At 31.3% G+C, this 12405-nt stretch overlaps 1 protein-coding gene across 1 annotated transcript in view; it reads right to left on the bottom strand.

The window, feature by feature from the left end:
* LOC131955255 (leucine-rich repeat and death domain-containing protein 1) overlaps nt 1-10842 on the bottom strand; it is an 11427-nt gene extending 585 nt beyond the window's left edge. Inside the window, exons 1-10 of the mRNA XM_059319293.1 lie at nt 10744-10842; nt 6786-6970; nt 6017-6226; nt 4731-4937; nt 4015-4197; nt 3173-3341; nt 2909-3039; nt 2382-2642; nt 911-994; nt 171-768 (exon numbers count right to left, since the gene is read on the bottom strand). Coding sequence (XP_059175276.1) covers nt 171-768; nt 911-994; nt 2382-2642; nt 2909-3039; nt 3173-3341; nt 4015-4197; nt 4731-4937; nt 6017-6226; nt 6786-6970; nt 10744-10750 — 2035 coding nt within the window. The 5' untranslated portion in view covers nt 10751-10842. The remainder of the gene's footprint in view (nt 1-170; nt 769-910; nt 995-2381; nt 2643-2908; nt 3040-3172; nt 3342-4014; nt 4198-4730; nt 4938-6016; nt 6227-6785; nt 6971-10743) is intronic.
* Nucleotides 10843-12405: the final 1563 nt, after the last annotated feature.

Below are 12405 nucleotides of genomic sequence, written 5' to 3'. Positions count from 1 at the left end.
TAAGTACCAATATAGTTTTATTTTAAAATAGGCCTATTTTAAATTTATTAGCATTTAGTACATTTATAAATTTAATTCCATTATACTTCTAATAAACTTCAAATAAATTAAAAATAATTAACTGTAACAAAAAATTATTTTTATAAATCTGGGAAAAAAGTTTACTAAACCTTCTCTTTTAAATGCTTTTCTTAAAAAAAGGCCGATAGGCTGCAAAACTCCACTGACACAGACATCCATTGGTGGTACTTTGAGCTGATTTTCATACAGCCGAAGGTCTCGTAATAGGATAAGTTGATCAAAGTCTCTAGGTAGAGTCGTAAGGTTATTGTTATTGAGATGAAGGAGTTGCAATTTTTGCATTTCACATATAGAATCTGGAAGAATCCAAATCTCATTGTGATCTGCATAGAGGTGTGTAAGATTTGACATTCCATTGATAGAATTTGGAAATGTACGCAGGGTGTTATAACTGACTATTAATTCTTTGACTTTTAGATTTCCAATCTCTTCTGGCAATGAAGATATTTTTTTCCCATTTCGCTGATCAAAACGAAGAGTTATTAAGTTTGGAACATTACAAACTGCTTTTGGGAACTCAAAAAACTGATTATTTGATAAGTTCAATTCATTTAAGCTTGCCATTTCTGCAACATTGGAAGGAACTTCAGAAAGTGCATTATCAGATAGATCAAGGCCTTTAAGCTTGTGAAGACTGTATAGCTGTGGTGGTATTTCCTCTAGAAGATTCTCCTTTAGATTTAAGACCTAGAAAATAGAAATAAAAGATACCTTTTTTTATTAGTAGATCTACTTAGTATTTTCTGTTTACTGAAATACCTAAAGTTGATAAATCTTATTGCATGTATTCTTGTAAAATAACTAAAAAAGGTTTTGTCATGATTCTTGCCTGAAGATTTTGTAAATTGCTGATCTCATTAGGTATAGCCAATAGATTGTTGCAAGATACATCCAGTACCTCAAGAGAACGCACCTGAAAGGGATCAATATAAAACTTGATCATTCTAATGAACAATATAGAGTTTAATTATCTTTTACTAACAAGCCTTTAAAAAACTATTATAAAAAAAACAACTATTACTATTATCTACTTATAGATATGTTACTAAAAATTGCTATGGTATATATATATATATATATATAAATATTTTTTTTAATTGACATAATTTGATGAACACACTATCTCTCTGTATGCCAAGGTCATTAAAACAGATGAATGAAACACTCTGGGACACTAATGGGAAAAGATTATGTATTGGATTGATAAGTTTAAAAACTTTCTTTGTTCCTGAAGGATATTAATAGAGAAATATATTGAATGACTTTGGAAATTCTGTGAGTAACATCAGAGGACCAAATGAATACACATATTTGTAAAGGAACATTTAGTTACATCAAGCTATTTAGATAATGAAATGGCTCCCAAAAACCTGTATAGTTCAACGTCAAATTTTGTGCCATTATTCATAACATTGTTTGAGTTGTTGACACTTGAAAAAATTAAAAACCTTGCATGTTTTCTAATTTTAAATAATCTGAAATTGAATTGTAGGCACCATGCAGTGGCGTAGCGAGGTCGGGTGTCACCCGGTGCGGCACTTAATGGTGTCACCCCCCCCCCAGAGGCGCAGGGACCCTTCCCAGGGACAAACTTTCAAATTTTCTATTTGCATCCTCCCCTCACCCCCCCCCCCCAAACTTTCGATTTGCACCCCCCCCAAGTTTTTCTCTATATATATTGCTATTTTTTGCCTTGGTGTCACCCCCCTAAATGGTGTCACCCGGTGCGGTCCGCACCCCCCGCCCCCCCCCCCCCCTCGCTACGCCTCTGGCACCATGGCTACACAATTTTCCTTTAAATTGTGTTCCACATACATTTTCTTATTAAGTTACATTTTACAATCAGCTGAGTGCTAGAAATTAAGATGCCCTTACTATGATTCGATGACGCATGAACACTCATCTGAAAATTCAGAACATGTTGAATCTTTTTGCTTGGTGAGTGAAAAAACAAAAACTTAGTTCAGTACACAAAAAGCGTGTGCCCAGGGACTGAGAAGATGTTCCACATACCCATAACCTGTTTAGTATACTATAAGTAGGTCAAGCCTAGTATACATGTTACAAGTGTAAATGCTGTGTAAGAAAACAGAGATCTTCAAAATTTTGAAAATGTACTCTGTAACTTTAACTTCAGGGGCCATTAGGGGTGTTCTAACCCCTCCTCTTTCTGTCACTCCCTCCCCCTACCCCCAGAGACTGTTGACCAAATTATGTGAATGATTCAGTTTTTTATGATTTATTGAAGTTGTTAGTTCCAGACAGTAAATTCTATAACATCAACTTAAACTGAAATTTACCTTACATATAGCTAAGGGAAAGCTACTGATACGATTGACACTAAGATTGAAGTGTTTGAGATGTGGAAGACCAGCAAATGTCTCTGGAACTTCTTCTATTTGGTTATCTTCTGCTAGTAATACTTGTAGTACTCTTAGGGCTCCAACACAAACAGGAATGGAAGTAAATTCATTTTGTGAAATCATTAAAGTATGAAGTTTTTGTAATGTGCCCAGCTCTATTGGTAATTTGGTCAATTTATTGTTTACAACACTGAGAATCTGAAAATGAACACAAAAATAATTATTACAATTATAATGACTCAATTTCTATATTTGTTACACCTGCAAGTTTAACAATTATTCTTGTGTGTAAGTTTTCTTGTTTACTAGCATTTTAAGACTGATAGTTCTAATGAAAATTACAAAGCCGAAAATCAACTGGAGAGTATTTTAATTAAAGTAAAGCTTTTGCCAAAAGTTTATATATTATGATATTAACAATGAATATAGATAAAAACTTTAATAGAATTATATCCACAAGTTACCTCTAAACTGCAACATAGGCTGATACTATCAGGCAATTCTGTGAGGTTGTTGGAGCCAAGATTAAGTTCTTTCATGCAGTAAAGATTAGCAATATCTTCAGACAAGCTTGTTAGGCAATTATTATCTAGTGCTAAGAAAATAAATGCATATAATGTACTTATTTGGGCACTGGAAAAATGTATCAAACTGCAGTAGAAAACTTCTTATCAAGTAATATTTTGAATAAATTTTTTAATTGATATATACTAGATATAGCTACATACCTAACTTTTCAATTTGGGTAAGCTGCATCAATTCATGTGGCAGATCAGTGAGTCTGTTGTTACTCAACCCAAGCACTTTAAGCTTGGTCATGTTTTTAATATCTGGCTGAATCTGTATAATACTGTTACCACAAAAGGAAAGTTCAATCAGTTCCTGCAGCCAGAATATCTGTTAAAACAAACTATGAATGGACATCAGGCAGCTCTAGCATGAAGTAGCATTTAAATATATAATTTTTCTACAATAAAAAAAAAAAAAATTGATGATTGATTAATTTTAATCTACCATAACAGATAAAAAGGCTGTAAAGGTTTAGATTCCATTTGCATAAATGTTATATGTTTAATAAAATCCAAATATAGAATAATAAACAATATAAAATTATATTATTGTAATAGGGCATGGACATAAAAAGTCTACTGTAACTGTACGGAAATTGGTAAGTGTGTGTTCATGCTGGAATCCAACAACAATGTGGTTTTTAGGGGAAGTCTTAGACCCTAATAAAATATAGGTTATAGCTATCTTTTCAAAGTGAACCACATTATATAGATTCAAGGTGAATGCATGCTTATAAACATTATGATGAACAGCAAGTCATTTTGCTTTGTAATAATATATTCAATTACATTAGATATTTTAATAACTAACTCAAGTATTTGAAATTTCTATCTTCAATAAAAAATAAATTCATAAAATGTTTAGCATTTAGAGTGGATGATGGACCAGAAAATTTTAAAATTTAATTTATATTTGAAAATATTTAAATATTTTTCTTTGTTAATTATATTTAGGCATTAATTATGTTAGAACTGTATAATTATCATAGCTTGTTTTTTACCTGTATAGGAATAAATTCAAACTGATTATCATCAAGTAGAAGTTGCTGTAAGTCAGTCATACCTTCAATTTCATGAGGTAAATTACTCATCTTATTTCCTGTTAAACCCAGGCGCCTAAGACTTTCTATTTTGCAAACTGATGGATTGAGGAACTCCAACATATTTCTTTCTAGAGCTAATATCTGACAAAATGATATTGAAATGTATTTAATAATGTAACTATAATAAAGTTAAAATGTAAACTTATATTCTTTACAGTACTGTCTTGGGGTGGGAGGTGGGGGAGAGATACGGAACACAACCTTTGTGACAATGTGTGACATCACATTATAAAGTTTTACAAATGAGAGTGGAATTGAGCAGTTTTCCTATAATTTAAAAAAATATATATTTATAAATTGTAATAACACCATATTAATATTTTGAGAAAGAAATAAGATTTTTTTAAAGTGCGAATTTGTGGGAATAGACTGAAGTGTGACAAGTTTTTTTTTTAAATCATGATATGTATTTTATCTTTATTTAATCTTATATATTTCTTAAAATCTTAAAATACATATACGTTGTATGGTTTCATTTCTAAAACAAATAAGCATTTTTAAATGCCTAGGCATTGTTTATGTGCTGATCTTGAAATGCAAACAATTAAATAAATAAATAATTATACACAGTTAAACTCCTTTAAGTAAATTAGTAATAAAAATAACTAGCTTACTTGTAAATGCTTAAGATTTGCCAAGCTATCTGGTAGTGAAGTAAGAATATTATCATTAAGACCAAGAACACAAAGCTCTTTCATATCTCCTAATGTTGATGGTAGATTTTCTAGTCTATTTCCATTGAGGAGTAACTGGGTTAAACATCTTAGACAACTTATTTCAGATGATATTGTTGAAATTTCATTATTTGACAGATCAAGTACCTAAAAGATAACAAAACTATTTTAAAACCCAAGGCCTATATATATGTGTGTATATATATATATATATATATATATATATATATATATATATATATATATATATATATATATATATATATATATATATATATATATATATATATATATATATATATATATATATATATATATACACAAATAATGTATGTTTGTTTAAGACTTTGGGATGTGTTGTTGATTATACTCCTGTGGAAGTTTCAGCAGAGAAAAAATGTAAATTTTAAAAGATCAGTGCCCAGGCAAGCCCTGGGCTTTCCCAAGAGCTCTATGGCACCTATGTTTGTTTTAAAGAATGAGTATATTATGGATACGATGGGCTACTGTAATTGAATTAGGCATGTCTTCCAGCTTCCTGGCAGGGATGCAATTCATCGCCCCAGGCTCCCCCATGAGTACTATGGTGCCTACATTGGAAAATTAGGTTACATATAAGTGTTAAACCATCTGATGACTCAGGTAACAAAACAAGATATAGCTAACAAACCAACCACTTACATATTCTTTTTAACAAACACATTTGTTAAGCAAGTTGAATGTGCCAGGACCAAGATACCACCTGTTTAAAAAAGCTTCTAATAGCAGAAATTACAGTCTCTTAGTTCTTAATTTATTTGAGGTCAATTAAACTTTTATAAACATAAGATAACTCGTGTAACTTAGATTTATATAGTTAATTTAAAAATTAATTTTACTTGTGTAATATGAGAAAAAATTAAGCATCAGAAAATGATACAGTTAATGAAATTAAAAAAAAAACGACACCTCATGAAGTATTTAACCTGTAAGAGGTTTCACTAACATGTATCAAGGTATATCTTTTTTTTTTACATTAAAATAGGTTGGGGCAGAGGAGGTGGTCAATTTAAATACAATTGGTACATCTTACAACAAAAAAAGTTCATGAATATTTAATTCATTTTAAATTTTAACTAAAGCACATCCAATTTTTAATCTTTGATTTCATGTATCTTTTTCAACAAACAAAAACTAATACACATTGAAACTCAATTAATTTCCAGGGTAATATCTAAATTTCTCACCTGCAATTTAGTGAGGTTAAAAATTTGTCGATTGACAACATGTATATTGTTTCCTGTAAGAATGAGGGCTTCAAGATTTGAAAGATTTACAAAACTATCTGGCAGACGATCAATATCATTGTTTAGCATAAACAAACATGTAAGGTCTGTTAGGTCAAAAACACCATCTGGAATTTCTCTATATCCCTTGTTATTGAGTTCTAAGCAAACCTAAAAAAGAAATTTGATAATTATGGTGGTTAAGTTAAATAATAATATAATAGATCTAATTCGAATTTAAGCTTTTTAAAAAATTGTCTTTCAGACCTGCTGAAATTATATTCTGGAAGGTATATTTTTCTTATGTGCTTGTTATATTTTCTTTAACTGAATGGAAAAGTTTGATCCATGCAATTTTTAAATAAATATGTCAGCAGCATTAAAAGCCTCAAAAATAAAACTAAAAAAATAATTCTAAAGTATTAATTTACAGCACTTTGTAAAAACATTTAAGGCTACTGCTTTCTTTTTATTTTCTGGGGCTAGTTAATGTAGGCTAGTAAAACAAGTCAAACTAAACGTATTTTAAATAACTAATTTTTTCTCCAGTTATAGATACTTAATTTAGCAATAAATTATTATAGCTATTTGAGACTTTGAATTTTTTTTTATATATTCTTAATTTTTCTAATGATACAAGTAATTCTTACTGCTTAAAGATCATGAGTTACTACTAATTATGCTTTATAAATCTTTAAATATAACCTCAAACTTGTATAGAAAAGTGTACCTTGGTTCCTTGCACGTGCAGAAGCTGAGCAAATTTGTTAACTTTTTTTGATGCTTGTTTTTTCTTTGCTGATTTTTCTTGCTTTTTATCAGCAGGTTTTAGTCTGTCACTGGGTTTTGGTCCTATTTTAAATTTTTCTGCTCGTGAAGTTTTTGATTTATCTGATAAAACAGATCCACGATGGCCTAAATTAAAGAATTAAAAAAAAAATGGAGTGTGCACAAGAATTACAATAATTTTCCTAATATTATTAAATATAATAATTGATCAATAATGATTAGCCTTTTGTTAAAATTATATATATATATATATATATATATATATATATATATATATATATATATATATATATATATATAAATATATATATATATATATATATATATATAAACATATATATACATATATACATATATATATATATATACATATACATCTAATATATAAGCTCAATTCTGTATGTAAAAATACATATGTTTGTCGTTGACATACTTCGATGGATTAAAGTGTTAGACTATTATCGTGCGCATTTGTCTAAATTTATGAGTTAAAAAATTACTCAAACTGATAGTAATAATTTTTCAAACTGATAGTAATAATTGTCGGCATGTTCATTAAACACAATTTTAAAAAAATAACAAAAATTCTAATTATGTCTGAAAATTATTTATATTTAGTCCTTTAGCACTTACTTACATTTGATAAATTAGGAATCACAATTACTTCCCTTTATAAAACATTGCATTAGTGGAAAAGAATTTACTTTTTATTACTTTGTTTTAGTGTTGGGGAAAAAAATAATTACATAATTAGCGGGGATTGATCAAGTGCAAATGTTGAAGGTATTTTACGAATAAGCTTGGAGTATTATAATTGTTCATTTGGTTTGGTTTGGCACCTACGTTCGTTTAAGTGAGTGCAAAAAGACTATGAATAAGCTGGGGTACTATGGCCGATTATTAAGCTTTTTTCGTTTTCGTTTGTGTTTTTTTCTTTTGGTTTGTGTTTGTATTTGTGTTTGGTTTTGCGTTTGGATTTGGTTTGTTTTTGTTTGCTTTTTCATTTGTGTTTTTTTCTTTGGGTTTGTGTTTGTATTTGTGGTTGATTTTGCGTTTGGATTTGGTTTGTTTTCGTTTGCTTTTTCGTTTGTTTTTTTCTTTGTGTTCGTATTGGTGTTGTGGTTGTGGTTGGGTTTGTTGTTAGGTTTTTGTTTTCGTTTGTATCTGTAATTGTGTTAGCGCTATGTTTGCGTTTTGTTGTTTTTGGTTTTGGTTGGTTGTAGTTTGGGTGGGCAGTGCCAGGTTTATGATGATTACTAAACACACAGGTAATGGTCTTTAACAGAAAGGTTTTCACAGAAGCCAGAGCAGGGCCTGGCCGGGACGGCTAGTATATATATATATATATATATATATATATATATATATATATATATATATATATATATATATGCATATATATGCATATATATATATATATAGTATATATATATATATATATATATATATATATATATATATATATATATATATATATATATATATATGCATATGCATATGGATATGGATATACATATGCATATGCATATGCATATGCATATGCATATGTATATGTATATGTATATGTATATGTATATGTATATGTATATGTATATGTATATGTATATGTATATGTATATGTATATGTATATGTATATGTATATGTATATGTATATGTATATGTATATGTATACGTATACGTATACGTATACGTATACGTATACGTATACGTATACGTATACGTATACGTATACGTATACGTATACGTATACGTATACCGACCCTGGAGGGTAATAAAAAACATGAGCCGACCCGCTGTGTATCATACGCCGCTATTTAGTTGTTTTATTTTCTACTTTTCAGTAATTCATAATTTGTGAATTCGACAGTACCAATGCTGCCACTGAAAATATTTGCTTTAAAACACTAAACCCCCCCCCCCCCCCCCTTGAAAGCAGCCTCCTCTTAGTTACCTCCTCTAAGTTTAAAATAGTTTCAAACTGAATTATCTGCCCCTAATAGCCGTCACCAAACTAAACATTTAGTGTGAGCTACAACTCACCTGACCATGTGAGGGGGGTGGGGGTTGGGGGGGGGGGGTGGTAGCGGTAGAGAGGAAGAGAGGGGACTGCAAGGCGCGCGCTTGCAGCTTGTTTTCTAACGGCTCCCAGAAGAGAATTATATATATAGATTATTCACATCGGAAAAACCCCTTAGGATCGTTAGATTTGTCCAGATGCCGTAAACAATTGTTTGTGAGAAAGTAAACAAAGACTATGTCATTTGGTTGATGTACATGGGAGGTAACTTTTTAAAGTAATATTTTAAAAATAATTTGTATAGCCTACTTTTAAAAAAAAGTAAAAAAAAATCACAAAGTACAGCATTCGTTTAAATAGATATTTTTTTATTAATTAAGTCTTTTATTGTAATTAAATTGTACAAATTTAATATAATATTTGATTTAAACTATTAAAGAAGCCTTTGCAGTTATAATAACCTTGTGAGTAATAAGTTTGTGAATACTCCGACAATGTTCGCATGACATGAATTTACTCAGACTGTTTGAACTTAGACCCTAAGCATTCCATGCAACAGCCAATCACCAACTAATTAATCAATGAAATTCTCAAAAGCGTTTTGAAAACCTAAGCGAAGCTCGGCAGTGTGCCTAGTTTTATTATACAAAATGTAAACAAAAAAGGCAGACCTGCGGGTCATGTGGTTTAAAATAGCATTATATTATGACTTATTATGTTATTTAAAAACTTAATTTGCAAAGTTTTATAAACAAATAGTCAAATAGGCCTAACTAGCAATCATGGAGGACATGGAGTTCCTGTACACTAGTGTACACCACAGCACAGTCAATCAATGTTTCTCTTACAAAAGTGAAACATCCTGTCTGGCATTAAAACCAAGATCTAGCCTGATCTAGATCTAGATCTAGTAGGTTTGAAAACTCAAAAATCATTTTCAAGTTCTCTGGATTTGCAACTTTTGGTAATCTATCGTTTTGGGTATGTAAAATCGCCCGCGGCTAGTAATGTACGAAAAAGTTACCTCATTGTCAAGGCTTTAATAGAATTATATTGTGATATATTTATGTCAAATATTATAGATAAATGAATAATAAACCTAAATCAATAGCTAAATATATCAATATAGGCAAGAAATTAACTTTAAAGAGCAGTGTTTGCTAGCAGGATTTCCTATATAAACAGCAGCCATCTGTAAATAGAGTTGCCTTCCCCTGAATCTCGCGCTTTAAGTTAAAACAAAGAAAGCACTTAAACAAGATGGCTGCTGTAGTAAATGAGCATGGTTGCATATGTTGGAATTTTTGGAAACATCGCTAGTCTTCATTTATTATTGAAAAGTTTTAATTCAATTGTTTAAAAACAGGTACATATATTTAATTATATGAAACAAGGAAACATTTTTGTATTTTTCAAAACATAACTCCTCCTCAAAATGTAAAATAATTATTAAAATTTAAGGAGTCACCTGTTTTTCACATTACTAGTCGCGGGCGATTTTACGTACCTAAAACGATAGATTACCCAACTTTTATATTTAATCTTGGTTCTAAAAATAATAAATTTCTGAATTTTTTTTAGGCTTGTTAAGTTATTATTTTTTATTATGTTTACGGGGGCTATGAAGTCAAAATATTTTTTTTAAAAACGAATTTCATCCATGTCGACAATTAGACCTAGAGGTCTACTTTTATTTACAATAATCAATTATTATCAGTCACTATGAGTATGATCATGATGGAAGGATTCTCGTCAACTTTGTGACCTCCGCTTTGAAAGTTTTACGACATTTTCATCAAAATGCATACAAATACTTAATGGAGCTAGAGAGATCTAGAATCTAAATATATATTGAATAATAGTGTTTAAAAGGAGGATTACCAAACATTTTCGTTAAGCCAAAGCTGTCGAAAGATCTGTGAAGGAATTTTGCAGGGCAGACAACACCTACGAACTTTCAGTATATTTACTTGATCTACGTTGCTTAGTAACGCGGGCAGATTCAATACCGAAATACAAATTAAATTCTTCTGCAAATTTACAAAAAAAAAAAAAAAAAAAAAGAAAAAAAAAAAAAAAAAAAAAAACCCATTAGGCCCTATAGATTTTAAATGCATAGAAAATAAGAAAATAAAACTAATTTGCTTTCTTTAATAAAAGCTCCTGTCGCTAAAATATGTAATTGTAAAAGATCTCCTGAACGACCAAAGCTTTTATTAGAGATAGCAAATTTTCTTATTTAAGAATTTGTTTTTAAAATGTGTTCTATTTTCCACTTTTTAGTGATTCGACACAACTAAAAATATTTGCTTAAAAATGCATAAAACATTTTAATAATACGCTTTTATGTAATAATGCACTAAAAAATAAATAAATGATTTTTTTAAAATTTAATTTTATTCTCTAGATCTAGGTGTCCATAAATGACGTGACACTCATATAGGGGGTAGGGGGGGGTCCGTATTTTAGTGACGGTGTGGGATGAGGGGAGGGGAGGGGGGGCGTTCAGACGGTGTGACGGTACACTTTTGCATTATAAAAAAGCAATGTTAGTAAACTAGTTTTAACCGTTATTTCGCGTTTTAGAAAACGGATTCAATTCAACTCTATGTTGACAGAGTTCAGACAAGATTATGGGAAAATATTGATGTTTTAAGAAAAATTCATCTAAAAGTTTGAGTGGGGGGGGGGGGGGGGTTGTAGGATGAGGTGTGACGTCATTTTAGGGGGGGGGGGGATGGTCTGGCTTTTTGTGATGATGTGTGACGGAGCTGATGGAGGAAAAATCGTCAAAAAAGCATGACGTCATTTATGGATGACCTCCAACGGGGTCTTTTATGGACGACCCTTAGGAGGATGATTAACGGACACTCATTGTGTTCATACAGCAGGCCCAGGGGTATGTTAATACTACCCGTTTTTATTACTGCCTTAGACCTGGGAACAGGGCGTTACCCCCCCACCCCCGTCAATTACCCCCCGAACATTTCCCCTCCGTCATTACCCCCGGAGTAATTACCCCCTGTCAATTACCCCCGCCCAATAGAACATTACCCCCCGATCATAGCTTAAGGTTCTGCTAGGGTTTGAGTTTGGGCTAGGTCTTGGTCTAGGGTTAGCACTAGGACTAGGGTTCGGGTTAGGGCTAGGGCTAGAGTTATGGTTAGGATCAGTGTTAGGCTCAATCTCTAGAGTTGGGTTTGGTTTTGGGTTTATTTTAGGGTGAGTTAAATTCTTAGGTTTTTCGCCTTTGTCTTAAGGTTAGGATTAAGATAATATATTGGTATAGAGTTAGAATCAGGATTCTATCTCTTGGTGGATGAGGAGAGGGGTTAATTCCCCATGGGGTAACTTGCTCCGGAGGGGGGGGGGGTACGGGGGGAAGTGTCCGGGGGGGGCGGAATGTCCGGGGGAGGGTAAAGTCCTGTAGCCCGTAGGCCTGCCATTAACATTTATTTCACATTACTGTATGTTAGGCCGTATTTATAAATGTAGTTACACTTTAAAATAACTAATGTTAGAACTAATTTTTATCACTCCTGA

The sequence above is a fragment of the Physella acuta genome, unplaced genomic scaffold (genome assembly GCF_028476545.2).
Source record: "Physella acuta isolate Inbredline_101_S28 unplaced genomic scaffold, ASM2847654v3 ptg001059l, whole genome shotgun sequence".
NCBI lineage: Eukaryota > Metazoa > Mollusca > Gastropoda > Physidae > Physella > Physella acuta.
Note: the sequence above shows the minus strand (reverse complement) of the source record. Positions and strands in the feature narration are given on the sequence as shown.